This window comes from Thermobia domestica, chromosome 1 (genome assembly GCF_964235325.1).
Source record: "Thermobia domestica chromosome 1, izTheDome1.hap1.1, whole genome shotgun sequence".
In the NCBI taxonomy this organism is placed as follows: Eukaryota; Metazoa; Arthropoda; class Insecta; order Zygentoma; family Lepismatidae; genus Thermobia; species Thermobia domestica.
In genome coordinates this window covers 209442267-209460754 of record NC_137454.1, presented here as the reverse complement: position 1 = coordinate 209460754, position 18488 = coordinate 209442267, and the positions used below count along the sequence as shown (strand labels likewise).

Sequence of the window (18488 nt, the reverse complement as noted above, 5' to 3'; positions counted from 1 at the left end):
TGAAAATTTATGTTTTTTTCTTTCAAGAAATAAATTTCTGTTAAGATTTCTGTAGTTTTAAGATTAAATTTCCGTATTTTGGTAATTGAAATTTCGAAAATTTTCTTGAAATAAATCAGAAAATATCATGAGAAGCCGGGGAAATGTCAGGAATTTGGTAAGGAATATTTACCAAATAGTCTGGTAATGCAAAACTTGCTTATTTTCCTTTATATTTGTGATGATTGTAAATTAAAGTTCATTATTTAATTTCAGGGTCTTATCATGTATAATGGATTCTATTTTTTCTGGACAACTGCTGGAAATGCTGTAGGAAAAGTAAATCTTGGTATGGATCATGAAATTGTCCACAGCTCCGTGTTTGTCGTTATTTTTAATACTTTCAATACCATTATAAATTTGCCATTGTCAGCATATTATACGTTCGTGCTTGAAGAAAAACATGGATTTAATAAGCAGGTAAGCGTTTCAAAAGACTACGAAGTTCTCTCCGTATGCATGGTTTTGCTAATACCCGCTCGCCATTAAGGAGCACCAAGAAGGAGAGACATCATAGAAAATTCAAAATTGCAGAATATGTGGGACAGGGAAGAATAAATAAATGATTTGCACGATAGAGCAGTAGAGACGCCGGCTATGCTACCTGATGACAGCAAGCGTAGGCTGGCTCTTAGGCCAAAGTTGGTGTGCGTACGGTCAAACGATGCGTCGTCGTCGAATGTGGCAGTCCTTCCAGCAGGTTTCGTCCTTAGATCACAGACGAACTGGCGAATGCGAATAAGGTTTATCCTTGCGCGACATTGGTTCCCGTATTGGACGGAATGTGGGCACTGCAGCGCATATGGACTTGATGATTTTCTCAAAGCACTACGCAGCTACATTGGGATCCCAACGACCGCGCCTTACCACGGGCCGCGAGGATAGACGGCTTGTACACATGGTTCTGGCGAATCGAACACACATATCCTGCACACTGGCACAAGTACTGGAGGCTGTTGCACACTTCCCAGTGTCCCCACGAACAGTTTTACGCCATCTGTCAGAGGGGACATATTTACACAGTGCCCATTGCTGCGGCTTCCTTTGACAACACAGCATAGATATAGGCTGAATGTCACGCATGGAGAGAGGAATTGCAGGCCATTCTCTTTATCGGACGGATCCTGCTTCTGTCTACACTATCATGATGGTCGCAGTCGTATTTGACACTAGAATGGTATTATGATGTGAGGTGTTAATGGATTCCATGCACATTCCTGCCTCCTACGCATTGACGAACATTTGATCAGCCAGCGGTACTTTGACGATATGTTGGACCCGCAAGTGGTCCCTTTAGTGCAGGTTCTGCCGATACTACTTTCCAACAGGATAACGTGCGCCCTCATATCACACGTACTATCTTACACTTTGTGACTGAACACAGTGTTCCTCTGTTTCCTTGGCAGGCGCGTTCTCCCGATCTCTCGCCGATTGAAAACGATTGGTCGATGGTTGCACAATGCCTCTCACATCTGCGAACTCTCTCAGCTATAGTTTGAACTCCTTGTGGCTAAGCGGTTAGCGTACGTGCCTTTGGAGTGGGAGACCCGGGTTCGATTCCCGGCAGGAACTCATGTGGTTCGGATTCCACGTTAATCAGTAGGTCCACATCTCATATAGCCTCGCTGCTGAAAGGGGCGCTAAACTAAAATTAACTCAACTCTCTCAGCTATAGTTGATGAGCTGTGACATCATGTCGAAGACGCATAAGTTCCATGTCTCAGAAGGATATCCCAGGGCTCATCCTCTCGATGCCTCATTGTGTTGCAGCCATTCTGATCGGCTTTAGTGGATCCACAGAGTCGCCAGTTCTGCTCCGCTGTCATTACGTCGTCATGCGTTGCACAGAGCAACAAATTTAATCATTTGCTACTTGTATCATCAGGTCTCTGTCAACCAACCTTGGCGCTGATATTTTGTCTCCTTCATGTTGCATTTTTATTGTTGAGCAGTGTTAGTATCGTAAGGTTTAAACTTTAGGCTTAAGAAGTGTGGTTACTCTCTTTGAGCTTAAAGAGAAAATGATAAATGCAAAAATTGGTTCAATAAGAAATTCATATCATTGGTCGTATGATAGAGGAGCAAACGAATGTACACCGGCCAAATCCATATTGTATATGTAAGCTCCTTTGTAGCTAAATGATCTGTATTATTGTCTTCTTTGCGGAAAAGTGGGTTTGATCCCGGTGGGCATCCTCTTCGAACTGTAAGTGTAGATATAATTTTGATGTAATGTTGAAAGTTACCGTTAAACTCCATACAGTTAACATTATGATAGGATGTTCTTCAAATAGATATGATTTAAGAAGAAAAGAGCCCCTAATTTATTCTAGGTCGATCAGCTGTTTAAGCATTTGTCACGTTTAAAAGTGGATCTTATACAACATGAACACGATTATTGTAACAGTTTTGTTCTTTTTATTTGTTTTTTAAGCTTTAAATGATACCCTGTAGATGAAAAGAGAATTTAAATGGTATAATAAATATGTACTAGGGACGAAGGAACAGTTTCAACTGATAATTATTCATAAAGAATAAAATATCCACGAAAATGTCTGTATTTGAAAGAAAAGTTATTCGTTGTTCTTTAGAAACTTCTAGATGTTAGAGCCATTGAGATACGAAGTGGAAACTACCAAGTTATCAAGTGGTACGAATTCATTCTATGAAGTCAGCTAGTATCTGCATATTATACTTTTGAGATGCCTCTGTAGTTCTACTTCAATATCTGCATACCTGGTAATTTACTGTAGGATTTAATTTAAATGTATTTAATTATATCTTCCGTGTGACATGATACCAGTCATTTGTTTCGTGTTTTGCATGTGTCTGTTCGAGTATTTAAGAAACTGAAATAAGAGAGAACATGTTAAGTGTTGTTTCAATAAAGCTATACTATAGTTGATGCATGATGAGGGGAATGCAATGATGCGGTATATTTTTGATTAATTAAGGGTGAAATTCATCATTATCAACCAAGATATAAAGTATTGCAGGGAGATGGTAGAACTTCAGTTACACAATTCATTTTATTTTTGGTTTAAACTTTCAATATCGCAGATGAAACAAGATAAAGTGATTCATTTGCTGTTTTATTTTATTCAAATTGATATCCGACGCACTTTTATTCATATACAAACTCATTATTTCCCGTAATCTATGAAACAAGAGTGTGTGTCTTCATAACAAAGAGCTATGGAAATATCTTTCCTTCGTTTCATAAATAGCCAAGTAGTTCGTCCAGCATAGGTTTCATGTTCGACAAACATGATCTTCTTAAGATGTATAAAATTGCAGATTTACATATTTAATTTAATAACCACTGTTGTCTCTTGTCCGAAATATGATAGGAATCTAGCTAAATGAAGATCCACTTACATGAAAAGATATTCTTAAATAATTTTCGGTTAACAATCCTCTTACAAAATTCAAACCTAAAACATTTTTCTACACCTATTTAATCTGACTTTGGTAGCTCTGCGTACGAAATATATATGAGTAAATAACAACAAAAAAGTATTTTGGTCAATATTATATTTTAGTTTATACTGTAATATTCACTAATATCGAGATATATCTTAATTTTATTTGTGGCATCATTATCTTTGCAGACTGTCGGGTTCTTCATCAAAGATAAACTGAAGAAATATGTGGTTGCGCAGTGTATCATAGTCCCTCTTGCTGCAGGAATGATCTTTATTGTAAAAATTGGTGGCAATTACTTTTTCATCTACTTATGGGTATTTGCTGTTGTTGTAACGTTGTTCTTAATGACCATATATCCAGAGTTCATTGCTCCATTATTTGATAAATACACACCGTTGCCAGAAGGAGAATTGAGGACCAAAATAGAGAATTTAGCAGCTAGTATTGACTTTCCTCTGTATAAACTGTATGTTGTGGAAGGTAAGTCTTTTTCTGCCTCTTTGGTGTTTAATGTGTGTTTATTCTAATTTTAATATAATGGCAAACAGGTTTAGAAACATGAGTTTGTCTTTCATTTCCTTATAAATAAGTCTTTTTCTGCTATGCAGCTCTCTGCATTTAACTCCTTTTACACTTGGAGCTCTTTTCGTGGCTAAGCGGTTAGCGTACACGCTTTTGGCGTGGGAGACCCGGGTTCGATTCCCGGCGGAAGCTCATGTGGTTCGGATTCCACGTTAATCAGTAAGTCCCGTCTCATATAGCCTCGCTGCTGAAAGGAACGTTAAACTTAAAATCAACTCAACTCCTTTTACACTTTATTTCATGAAAGAGAATTCATAAATCTTTTCCCCCCTCGCAAATGGGAGATAACTTGAAAGACCGACGATAGACGTTGGGAAGTATATTGCATATATATCTGCTATCGAGTGATGCTACCAGATGGTAAATGTGAACAGAGCTGGGGGCTGAGCACGCCCTGAGCTTCAGTTTGTAAGCGATAGGGGTCAGAAATGTAGGTCACGAAGAGTGAACAATGTTGATATGTGAAAATAGCATTTCTTCTCGGCAGGAATGCATGAGAATTCCACACACAGCTTCGGGAAGCACTGGATGTCATATCAAGTACTGTTCCAGCAGCATCACTCATACATTTTTGTGGGGCATCCAGTGCTTCCCGTAGCTCTGTCTGGTATTTCTGTGCATGCATGCAACGGAGAAATACTATTTCACAGACGAATGTTTTCCGCTTTTCGTAACCTCCAGTCCCGACGCGAACAACTAGAACCCAGCCTCCCGTGAAGAGAACCACGCCACTATTGCATGTGTTTCGGCGTATGGCAACCTCTGAAAATCTCACCACACAGGGTGCGATAGCCAACAAATGCCGCTCATCACAGGCGACAATCGACCCCGCCATTTACAGGAATTTACGCCTCACGCTCGTTCTCAAGAACAGTGTGCAAACCCTGAAACCATGTCAAAAAGAAACTGTAGGAGGCTGTATAAACTTCATCTCACGAATAATCGGTGGAAGTTGGTTGTTATTCATGATGAGGCGTAGATTTACCCCACGGATTGGTAAAGTTCGTGCCATTACATACAGACCTGTTGGCGCCAAGGCAAAAGGGGTTCATGATTGTGGCTGGTTTCTCGTGTAGGGATAAATTGCGTCTCCGAAAGATGGAGCGAAACGTCAAAATCAATACTGCGTACTACTAGATTCGTCCTGACTGAAATGTACCAGCATGAAATCTCAGCATTGTATGGATAAGGCGTGAACTAGGTTGAACTGCACCAAGACAAGGCGTCCAACCACACGGCGAAAATATCAGTAGAATTCTATCGCCATGTGGAGCAGTAAACTAGAATTTCGGCATTACCTTCTCTGACATCTATGTCAACAGTCCAGATGCAACCCAATGGAATATTGTGCTTTCGGGCTCCTCAAGCGGCACATGTCCCAAAGTCGGGAACCCGCACCGTCTCCAGCCTGTGGAAAGCCTATAAAGAGGGGTCGGATGGAATACCCATGGTCCAGTTGCAACACACTCTCTTGCAATGGAAACTCCGATTCCGGGCAACAGTCAATAGGGATGGCCTGCAAATCGAACACGACTGGTGATGGAAACACGGCATTTCCTAGTTAAGTGGCACATTCACATTCGGCTAAATGTAAATGAATCAATCTCTGTAATCACTTAATTGTTATTTTGTGTACAATACAGTTATTTCCAATTTGAGAATCAAATTAATTAACAAGTAAGAGGGGTTTAGCCAGGGCATTTTTCTTTTTCACCATTCTGTTCAACTGTTTTACATTTATATGAAAGGAATTGTTTGAATCGCGGTGAAATGAATGTACGTCAAATGTTCTCGGATATTATGTCGTGTAATTCTAATTTTTAGAATACGATCGTTTCGTTAATCTTGTCATCTTCCTCCGACATAATATCGAAAAAACTTTGAAGAATGTCAAACCCTCGTCGTGATAGATAAGGTAAAGTTTGCATATTACTGTAAATACGTGTATAATGTATTATTAATAAAAAAAATGCATTCAGTTGCAGTTCTTGAAAATAACTTTCAATGTAATACATAAGTATAAAGCCACATTGAGAAAGAATATAAAATACTACTTTTCTATTTATTTTTATTATTATTAATATACAAAAAGCAATATTTGTAACAAAGGCGGACAAAAAAGGCAGTAGACACACCGGTTATATTTTCAACGCATCTCTACTGAAATGTAACAAACTCGATCCATATCTGAAGCGGTTCATGACAAGTGATGAAAAGTAGATAACCTACAATAAAAACTCGTAGTCGAAGCGAGGGGAAGCCCAGACTGACATCCAGCAATTTGTTTGTCATGCATTTGGTGGGATTGGGAAAGCATGGAATATCACGAGCTGCTGCCACTAGGCAGAACGATGTGGGACCTGTACCGTAGACAATTGGCGCGAGTGCAACCAGCAACTCAAAGAAACGGCCGGACCTTGTTTAATGGAAGGGATGTCGTATACGACGCTGACAACGCTAGACTGCATTATCTTAAACGATCGGTGGAAAATTGAGAGAATCTGGCTGGAAGGTTTTAACGTATATGCCGTATAGCCCGTACCTGGTACCGACCAACTGTCATTTGTATCCGTGAAGAACTCCCTGAATAGTGTTAAGCTAGTTTCAAAAGAAGCCTGTGAAAACCACGTGTCACGATTTTTTAAATTTTTTAAAAATTTTTATTTATTTGTAATATAGGAAACCATAGAAGTTCGATAGCGACGGGATTGTGGTGCTGGCGAAAGAATTTTAGGTCATCGACCAAATGGTACATGTGTGGTTTCGTAATGTTAGTTTCCAATATAATTAAATATATTCTCAATTTTGATGTTGAAAGGCTTATTATTTTAAGACAACCTGATATCACGGAGGAGCTTGAGTTCTGTTTAGCAGTATCATAGTCATTTTTCAAAAATATAATATGTGGTTGTTTCAGGCATGATGACTTGGTAACCCAGGTATAAATCACTGCATTCTGTTTCCTAGAGACGTCCTTCCACCAATATGACTTGAGATTAGCTAAAGTTGTAGAGCTAGTGAAAGGTGATAATAATATAATAAGATAAACACGTATTGTTATTAATTATGGCTTTACTTTCAGGTTCGAAGCGTTCAGCACATAGTAATGCATATTTCTATGGGTTTTTCAAGAACAAGAGAATAGTATTGTTCGATACATTGCTTAAGGACTATGTGCCAGCAGATAAAAAAGACGATGACAATAAGGAAGACAAGAAAAAAGGATGTGAAAACGATGAAGTTCTTGCTGTTTTAGGACATGAACTTGGGCACTGGAAACTTAACCATGTATTGAAGCATATCATAATAGCACAGGTAGAATAATGTACTTAACGTATTTGATTCTTTTGTATTATACATGATGTGATTGGAAAGTTTTAAGACAAGTGGCGCCACTGCTCAAGAGGAGTAGATATAATTACCCGTTAGTGTGGAAGCGGTGACTTGGTGTGACCTTGATACGTGCTGCAAGAATCACTGCAATATCTTTGTTTAGTACAGCGTAGCAACTTGTTGACTGCGGGCGTATGTGTGTGTGTATCGTGGCAGATTATTAATTGTGCAAAATGGATGAAAAACTGAAACGACGCATTTGTGCCAAATATTGTTTTTAAAACCGGGAAATCTGCTTCAGAGGTGGAGATAAATATCTCAACCGGTCAAACTTGTTTATCTGATTTAACAAATTCAAAGATAGCTGTGACTCAGTCCAAGATAACCTCCCCCCCCCCCCCGGTCCGGCCAGCCTTCGACTTCCAAAACCAAGGAAAACATTGTAAAAGTTCGCGATTTAGTGCGTTCGGACCGTAGACTTACAATTAGAAAGATGGCTGACAACCTGAATTTAAGTTTCTACACAGTGTAGTCAATCTTAACTGACAGTTTGTGCATGCATTGACTGTCCGCGAAATTCATTCTGAAATTGTTGTTAGACGAGCGGAAACAATATCGACTGGGAGTGTCCCAAGACCTGCTTAATTGGGCCGAAACGGACGCATAATTGTTAAATAGGGTAATAACAGGTAATGAAACATGGGTTTATAGGTATGAGCCAGAAGGCCCAATCTTCTTAATGGAAGAGACCAGATTCGCCCACGACCGAAGGAAGCCCGACAAAGTTGGTCGAATGTAAAAACAATATTGGTCTTTTTTTTTTTTTTCCTTGATTCTACGGGTATCGTGCATCATGAATTTGTCCCTAGGAGGCAGATAGTCAACCAGAAATGCTACAAAAGTATCCTTCAGCGTTTGCGCGAACATGTGAAAAAAAGACCTGCCCTCTGGAAAGACAAGAATTGAACCGGCACATTGTGCGTTATCGATCCAGGAAGTTCTGGCCAAATTCAACATTCCTGTGCTTTCGTAAACCCCCTCTTGTTTCCCTGATTTGACCCCTGCCAACTTCTGCCTGTTTCCTAAATTAAAATTGTCGCTGAAGGGGAAGAGATTTGACTCAATTGAAGACATCCAGGGAAATACGGAGAGAGTTCTTCTCACCTTTACGAAAGATAATTTTCAGGAATGCTTCCAGGAGTGGAAACACCATTAGATTCGTTGTATTCAGGCAGCAGGGGACTACTTTGAAGTAGATGCATCGCAATAGCCTGTTAAGTACTGCCATTTTTAAATTACAAGCCCGGTCTTAAAACTTTCCAGTCACACCACGTACTGTTCACTGTTAAGTTGATTTGTTTTGGTTTGAAATTTTTAACATAACACACACGTACTGTTTTTATGCAGATCATTATTCATGATATTTTCGTGAAATTCGTACGTATACCGTGACGCATTCGGAAAAGTTTAAGAAAAAGTAGTTTTGGTATCATAATAAGGTGGAAGTGAATAATGAACTTCGTCAAGAATAATTACGGAGTTAAAAGTTGAGAAAGTATGTAAAAGCATCCAGCAAAAATTGATACTATCTTTTTTTTAATCTTTCTTTTTCAGTAACTTCAAAGTTGGAACAGTTATTGTAGTTGATATTTGCCTAGTTTATTAAAGAAATTTATTTTTTTTCATGTATGTAGAAAAAAGTTGATATCCACTTTTGCTCGTGCCTCGTGATGATACCAATTATACAGTCAAGTTTCACAAAGTCGTAGCTATATATGTTTTTTAATCAGATCATTTGTAAGTACTATTGAATGCCTTCCTCGATTTACTATTTAAGGTTAAGTTACCTTCATTGCCGAAGTAATTTTCAAATTTCTCATTGAGTTGATTTTGAGTTTAACGTCCCTTTTCAGCAGCGAGGCTATATGAGACGTGAACCTACTGATTAACGTGGAATCCGAACCACATGAGCTCCCGCCGGAAATCAAATTTCTCATTGTTTCAAAATGAGAACCTTAAACCGAAAATTCTTCATCCATATAAGGAAAGCAAATGGAATTATTTTTCATTTAAGATCCTTATTATTTCCTTGGAGAGATATGAAGGTACATCTTGTTCAGAAAATCCTGGCCATCCACTTCTCTTCGAAAAGCTGTGCACTCTTACCTATAGTTAAAAATAAATCAAACAAGTGTTGAGTTTTCTGTGGCCGATTGAGATGTTCATGTAGAGTCAAAATATTAGAATTTCCTACATATAGTTGCCAGAATATCGCTTTCTATAACAAACTGGGTGGGCAAGATTTTTTGAACAAGACCATCTTTCCCTCTCGAATCGTATTCTGCATTACGTTTTTGTTTCGCGACAGCGCTGACAAAATATTTTGAACTCGATACACGCACTAACTCCAATGTCATTAAATGTTTCTTTAACGGTAAATACATAACATGTAGTGGCGTGGATCCAGATTTTAAAAATTATCATGATTATGTAGATTGTAAATTGTAGTATATATTATAATTGTATTCCGTGCTTCATTTTCTTCTAGGCTAATCTGTTTTTGGTGTTCTTAGCCTTTGCACTGCTATTTAAATATACACCTATGTATGTTGCCTTTGGTTTCGAGCGCGAGCAGCCGGTCCTAATTGGTCTCATTATTGTGTTCCAGTACATCTTTTCGCCATACAATGCAGTAAGTATATCATTTAGAGCCATGTTGGGATTTTCTTCTTTTTTAATATCAGTAACTGATATCGGTGACTGTGTTTTATCCTTCAGTTGTCTTCAAACTGCAGGGTATATATATATATATATTAATAATGATATCCTCTCAACAGATATTGCTACGTACATGACTGAAACGAACATGTGACGTAATGTAGTGAATCAAAATGGCCGGCGCACGGTAGTCGCTTGCAGGGCAGTTTAAAGTGATAATTCAAGTTTGAGAACGTTCTTATATCACATACGTATTTTACAATCATATTAGTAACGATATCTGTCGAGAGGAAAGCATACTTCATATTGCTATTTTAATTCAACATCCGAAAAAACTCCACGTATATCATTTGTTAAACTGCATGTACGTTTTTGACTGATTCTCTGAATGTAATTTAATAATTTTTATATTATAATATTATCTTTGTAATCATTTTTCAAAAGTAAATTGTGTATTATACACACTGACAAAAGAAAATCCACTTTCGACTATGAAAGAATTCTAAATACATTTTATAAACTGATGTGTCGTACTAAAAATATGAGATCATTTTAACACACGATTTCATATACGTAGTAGAAATGCACAAGAGGCAAGCTCTATCTCATATAGCCTTACTACTAATGCAAGACTGTAATCAAACTAAACAAACTAATTTTATGCGTTTCAAACAAACTTGGGTTGCAGGATAAATTTGGCTCCAACTGTTTTCATACAATATTTTTAGATATGGGGCGTTGAAAGCACAAGTGATCCAAGTCCATTTTCAGAAAGGCTCATTTTTGCTCAGCAAACATAGTATCTTCATAGCCAAGGGTACGAAATAAATTAAACAAAAACCACGTGAAAGGGTGTGGACTAGAGTTTCATAGGACAACCGCTAGACAAGGGCGTTGATGGAATGAGGGAGAAGGGCTAATTTCTCCCTCCTTGCTCATAAATTTAAGATATTAACATTATATTGTTTATGCTCAGCATGGGGATGATTAACAAGTCAAGCTCCGAATGCTATAGTCAATGATTCATAATTAGTTATATAAATGCAGGGTATGTCCGAAAGAAAACACCGACGGAAAACGTCATATTTTCACAACCACGAATCCGAGATGAAAGAAAGAAAAATTATATGACAAGATGCAATCTATAATTTTATATAATTGCCGCCAGAGGGGCATTCGTTTAGAGGTCGTCGTCCGTCCCTTACTCTGAATTTAAGATTTTGGGGGCAGTAATGCAGATTTAGAAACCTTTTGCTGATCAAAGTCCAACATAAAAAATTTGAAGTCCTTACTCCGAATATATACGGATTTTGATCAGTTATATACCATTTCCATTGGCCGTAAGGAGCTATAGACCTATATTGCTCTCTTGTACATTTTTTGGCCCGAGGATTCCAAAGGTGGCTCTACTTTCGAGTTTCGGGCCTGCTTAAAATTCTGGAAATTGGGCCTAAGCAACTTTCCAGTTTTAATCATCTGTGTGTTCTCCGATCCCTATAGATAGATACTGCCATATCTTGCGCTTTCTCGCCTGGTCCCTTCATACAAGGTTACAAGCTATTCCAAAGGGTAAAGATTTTATGAAAATTTAGAAGTGAGGTGGGGAAGATGGACGAAATAAAATGTTCATAATATAATGAAAAAAAATATTGTTGATACAAAATTAATTCTTAATAACGTTAGAATCATCAAAAGCAATTTTCGGATCAACACTTTTACCATTTGTTTGGGTTTCCAGTTTTTTCACAGCATTGCATTTTTCATAATGATTCTTCATTCTTTGAACTAAACAACCATTTCTTTCTTATAAGTTTTGCAGCGAGCTCGTATGGTCATTTTCTTATCTGATGGAGTTTGAGTTACTTTAATAAATTTCTCCAAATGATGATCTTTTTTCTTCCCGTAAAACACACGTTAAACGATTCCAAGTTTACGGAGATTGAGAATTAACATGTACTGTATCAACGAATGCCTGCGATATTTTAAATTCAGAACTGCAATTTAGTAAATAACCTTTTGTTTGTTTTCTGAATACAACACAAAAATTTGTTTCCATGATAATTATTTTATTTATTTTTTATTTATTTATTTATTTATTTTATTTTATTTTATTTTATTTATTTATCAGTTCTACAAGTAGTTCAACCTTCGACTACGACACTTTCTCACAAATTAACTGAGAAGCATTTAAACAATACAATATACATTAAAAATAAGGGGGGAAAAGAGACAAAATAAATTGTAGATCACCACATTGACATGCTGTAACCACGAGAAATCAAAACATTCACATGGGAATAAAATAGTCTTCTGAATGAGGAGCACTTTTGACAATTTTCTTTCTCTGGAAGATATTTTTACAAAAATAAAATAAAATAAAAAATAAACATATGTTTAAAACAAGTCTTAAAAAATACACGTGTTTAAAACAAAATGTTTAAAAACGTATGCAAAATTTGTTTTAAACAAAATCAATTGTTTAAAATAAGTTTTAATAATTTGTTTTAAAGAAAAACACCCTGTTGCCAACTGAAATAAATATTCGCCATGAACCTAAAAATCTGAGGTATTATTCATAATTCGCATGTTGTACCTTTTTATCTATGTATATCTAGATCATTACTATTAATAATAGACGTTGCATTCCACAATTAAAAATGAAATGTCAAATATTTTTCATCTATGTGTATGCGTACATAAAGGAAACACTCACCTACATTTCTTTTATTCCGGATAAGTCACCGTCAGTATCCTCTTCTGAATCATTGTTGCTATCACTATCGACACTACCGAGACTAATAACGACCCTCAGTAATTTCATCCATAAATCCTTGTGCTTCCCTACTCAGTCTCAATTTGCTTCGCTTGATTACAAACTGATATCCATTTTTTCCTTCCTATTTGCCCGAGAGTTTTTGAACATCATTAATTTTAAATGTTTCGTGACGCAACCCTTCCTTTCACCAAAGACGAATTTTTTCAATTGGATTCAGTTCCGGGTGGTAGGGGGTAAACGAAGCACAGAGTGTCCATGGCGTTTGAAAATTTCGTCAATTGCAAACTTTTTAAATCTAGATTTATGTGATTATTAAACTATACCATTCCGGCTTCAGCATATTACAATATACTCGTATAAGGTCAGGGTTCCTACTCATTTGGTTGGAATCAGTTAATTACCTATCTTTTCCAGGTTACTACTCACAATTTTCCAGTTCATTCTAAACACGGTTAACACAACTGAAGCCCCACAAAGGATGTATAAAGAATATAAAAATGTAACATAAGAAGAGCTGCCGCTCCTTATTCCGAATTCCGATTTGTTGTGTTTAACAGGTCTTAAATATTTCGCTAATTACGACACATCCTCCCATTTATGACCGAAGTGATAGTTTTTTCTTTGTTGCGTCATCACCTGCGCTAAAACACTATCCTAAAAGAAATACATATAACATTTAGCAAGAAAAATACTATATTAATGTCAGAGATGGAGTGGGTCAACAGGACGTGACCCACTACGACCCACCACCAACCGTGACCCACTCTGAACCACTGACTCACTCGGACCCATCGACCCACTTTGCTCAGTGCGTTGTAGACAGCATCTTCTGAAACTGATAAATTTGTCTACGTTTTACTTTCAAGGCCTCTATTTTTCTTCCTTTTTCATTTGTTTCTGTTTACTGACCTGAGTATAACTAAGTGAAAAAAGAACTTTAGTCACTTTTGGATATTGATATTTGTAATTGTACTATTGCAATAGGACTTTTCTTTCGAGATACAGCCGTGAGTTTATGGAGGAGCTAACTACTAGAAAAAAATAAATTTTTGAATCATGTGTAATACATGAATTATTATATAACATAATTGAATGTAACTTCGTGTGCCTGATCATCACAGCCAAGTGGCAAAGCCAAATGAAATGACTTTCGCTATATAGATTAGGACCCAATTCCAACGAATGTTATATCGCTTTTATTATAATACATATACTAAGGGGGAGTAGAGGTCCGAATTTTTGCGAAAAATTGAACATCTCATAAGCCGTTCAAATTAGGCAGCTGAAATTCTGTATTAAAAATAAATAGAAGCTATCCTAGCATTTTTTAAATTCTCTTTTATGGGGAGGAGGCACTTTCTATATATGGAACATTGGTAGTGGGTTGACGTGAAAGAATAATCGAAAACGATCGATATTAGTTGAGAAACAATTATTAATTGAGAAACAAGAAATACAATGCTTCACATTATATATCCACTGCATTCTATTATAATAATTGCTGAAGCTTGTGTTTATTACATGGAGCGTTCAGAACACAAGGTAATCAAGCCACAAAGTTGTGAAAAGTAGACATAAAATTTGTACTCTAAGCTTATTTGCATGGAAATTTTAAGTCTCGCACGGTATGCTTAATTATATGGAAAATTTTATACTTTTTTTCCTTGACGTTGGTGTACTCTACCTTGGTTTGAGACTTGGTAAAGTATCTGTGATTCAGCATGGAAATAATTATATCATCATCATAGGTATTCTGCCTTTATTGGCAGGTCACTTGCCGCAGCTGAGAAGCTTCCATGCTCCACGGTCCTCCGCTAACCTCTTCGTCTTCGCGTATGATCTTTCTGTTTTTATATCATCCATTAATTGTAGTCTCCTTCGCCCCCTCTCTCTCTTTCCCGCCACCATACCCTCTAGGACGTCCCTCATGATACAATCTCTTCATAGGCAATGTCCCAACCAGTTTCTCTTCCTCTTCCTAATAATATCTAAAAGTGTTCTTTTCTCACCCACCATTTCTAACACTCCCTCATTCGTTTTCCGCTCGACCCAACTAATTCTTTCCATTCTTCTCCACACCACATTTCGAAGGCTTCCAGTCGATTTTCATCACCTTTACGTAATGTCCACGTTTCCGCCCCATACAGTACAACACTCCACACAAAGCATTTTATGAGTCTTTTTCTCAACTCTTTATTCAAGGTTCCACAAAACAGACTTTTCTTCCTCCTAAAGGCTTCTTTTGACATTCCTATCCTTGCTTTTATTTATATATGATAATTATATATGATTATTAAATTGAAATTCATCGTAATATGGCCCTACTATTTTATATTGTAAAGGTCATACCGCTCAATGTGCTTGAAGGATTGACCGTAGAAATTCAAACTCCGATTAGTGATAATTTCACAGCCTTATTTTATTACAGGTGTAAACCCTTTAGTCAGTGGAGAGGAGGGCGTGGATCATGGTTCAGAGTTGATGATGCGTCTTGGTGGGTCACAGTGGGTCAGAATGGATCGTGGTGGGTCAAGTTTTCATTGACCACGCCATTATACATTTTACACTCCAATTTATGGTAATTTCTTCCTCGTTTTATAAATGACCACTCCACTGAATATTTCTCCTGAAAAGAACATTTGCGCTTGGGCATGATGGAAACACTTTATACACTAGCAATGTGAAAGAAGAACGTTGACTTTCACTCTACACCGACAAGGAAATTTAATTTACTTCACCTCACTTGTAAAGATAGGTTTAGCATAGCCACTGACTAATTAAAGTGTTTGATTGTAAAATTGTGCCTCAGAAGACGGCAGATAGGACGAAATAGACAGTTTAAATGAGGTTAACACGCATCGACTGAGTATCGCCATTGTTGGTTCCATTGGTTCCAACAATGGGGCAGTTCTAGGCTGCTAACTGAAGTATAAAATAACTAGTAATTAAAGCCTGTCACCGAGAAAAAGACTTTCTTTTCTATTGAAAGTGATATTTAAGAAAGCATTGTCACAACATATGCCCCTCTTGACTATTTTTAAATCCTTTTTCTCTCTCTATCTCTATCTCCGGAAGCTAAACAGCCCATAGGACCAAAGTTGAAGAAGATAGGAACAGAATTCGGAGGAAACTAGTAAATATAGTAAATAACAAATCAAGAAGACAAAGAGCCAATCTGACTGACAAAGAGAAATGGGAATGAAAAGGATAAGAACGAAAAAGGACATAGTAGTGGAACAGGCAGACAAAGGGGGAGCTGTAGTTGTGATGGATAAAGTATGGTATGAAGAAAAACCTGGAGATCTGAAAGATGAGACATATGAAGATGCGGCCGAAAAAGGACAAGAAGAAGAGATAAAGAAAATGATTATAGAGGACTGCAGAAAGAAAGGGTTCAAGAGGTTAGTGAGAGAAGAAGGAAAGTTACCTAGGATGAAAGGATTTCCAAAAATCCACAAAGAAGTAGTGAAGTTGAGGCCGGTGCTTAATTGCAGGAATAATATGTTAGAACTGTTGGAGAAAAAGCTTAAGAGGATAGCCGAGGCAGTGAGAGAAGGACAAGAAAGTAGGGGAGTAGAGAATACGCAAGAGGTTAAGAGAATGATAGATAAATTAGGAAGAAGAAATGAGAGCACAGTGTTATTTTGTCTGGATGTTAAGAATATGTTCCCGGGCCTTAAGAGAGAAGAAATATTGAAAATAATAGAAGAGGAAATGGGTGAAAAGAGAATAGAAAATTGGGACAGTAGGATTAGAGGCATTGTGAGAGAATGGATATGTATAATCAGAGACAGGATTGTTAAAATGAAGGAAGGACTTAATATAGGATCTTGTTTGAGTCCAGTACTATCAGATATAATAATGAATCGATGGGAGAAGGAGACGATAGAAAGAGGAAGACTGCTTCTTCTTTGCCGTTATGTGGACGACTGTTTAGGAATATGGAAAGGAACGAAAAGGCAGCTGGAGAAATTCATGAGACGTGGAAGATGAAAAGAAAGGGATTAGACTAGAAAATGAAATAGAAGTAGACAAGGAGATAAACTATTTAGATATGAAAATAAAGAAGTCGGTAGGAGGAGAGTTTATTACATCCTGGTACCAAAAAGTGTGTGCAGCGGGAGTGTATTGCCACAAACGAAGTGATGTGGATGAGGGTACAAAGAATAATTTCATAAAAAGCATGGAAGAAAGAATGGGAGACCTAAACACAAATGAAGAACAGAGGAAAACAGATTTAAAGAAGTTCTGGACACAACTAAGGAGAAATGGATACAACGAAGAGGATAGGGTCACAAGAAACATAGCAAGAGAGAGAAAGAAAGAGAAGACAAGAACAAAAAATGGGTTTGGAATAGAAAGCCTAGGCAAAGAAACAGAGAAGATAAAAGAGAATGCTTCGAAAGCAGGAATTAGGACGTACAGGAAAGGAGGAAGCAGAATAATTGAACTAGTCAGAAGAACCAAGAGAAAAGCAATAGCGGACAAATATCAAAGGGTAGTAATATATAGAGTAGGATGCGCAGAGTGTAACAAAATTTACATAGGAGAAACAAAAAAGAAAATGCAAGAAAGGATAAAACAGCACTAGGATGATGTAAGATTGAAAAGGGACAGCAATGTGATATACAAGCATCAGAAAGAGACAAACCACAGGATAGGGTGGGAAGGAGCAGAGATCATAGAAGTAGAGAACAGAACTTTGGTGAGAAAATGGAAGAAAGTCGGGAGATTATGAAGGCAGGAGACAAGGTGATGAATTGGAATGCAGGATTCTCGAGAAGAAAGAATGGGAGAAGATTCTGCTTAAAGAAGAAGAAATGAAAACGAAGAAGAAAGAGAAAAAAATAATAAGGATAATTAGAGGACGTAATGTATCCAGCGAAAAAAATAAACTTTTAATTGGACACGTGTGCAGCTAAAAAGTGAAAGTCACACAAGTGTTACTTTTTTAATAAAGGGGCTGAGCCTAATTAAAAGTTGATCTCCGGAGAGTATATAAGTGATGACCAACTCCCAAGCAGCCAGAAGGAGTGGAAGTCTGATGAAGACACAGTTATTGTGTTGAAACTGTTACGTGATAGTGTTTTTACATATTATCACATAGTCTTGCTCAGTGTTATTGTGTATTAGTACAAAATGGAAACAAGGCCTGATAGAATAGTTATAGGACAAAAGAATGGATGTGATTTTCAAACTCTTTGTTGTTGTTTAGTAAAATTAATTGGCTACACAAATCTTCCGAAAACCTTCCATTTTTTAAATCTGGAGGACGAAAACCGGGACAAACAGGCGTCCTGAAAACCTATTTCGGGACAGTTAATTCTTTCACTGAAAACCGGGACTGTCCCGGGAAATCGGGGCGTCTGACAACCCTAGTTTAAGGATATCCAGCTTCAGAAACCTGTAGAAAGTTCTTTGAAACGTGTGTCATAAGAAGACTGAAATATAAAATTTTAATTTCATATTGATTCATAAAGTACACTTTAGAGTCATGTATGATATATAGGAAATAAATACATTACATTCCCAGAGAGTGTCTTATTATCGTTTGAAGATCTGTAATAGATTAACTTTTAAACTTAATGAATGCTACCGAAGTGCTATGTATAAA

General features: G+C 37.2%; 1 protein-coding gene across 2 annotated transcripts in view; it reads left to right on the top strand.

Moving 5' to 3' along the window:
* The window catches only part of LOC145693393 (CAAX prenyl protease 1 homolog), a 36665-nt gene that overhangs the window by 12147 nt on the left and 6030 nt on the right, over positions 1-18488 (top strand). For both annotated transcript variants that reach the window (XM_081769360.1, XM_081769351.1), the window contains exons 3-6: positions 256-459; positions 3651-3945; positions 7130-7362; positions 9929-10072. In XM_081769360.1, the coding sequence (XP_081625486.1) occupies positions 265-459; positions 3651-3945; positions 7130-7362; positions 9929-10072 (867 nt within the window). In that variant the 5' untranslated portion in view covers positions 256-264. The remainder of the gene's footprint in view (positions 1-255; positions 460-3650; positions 3946-7129; positions 7363-9928; positions 10073-18488) is intronic.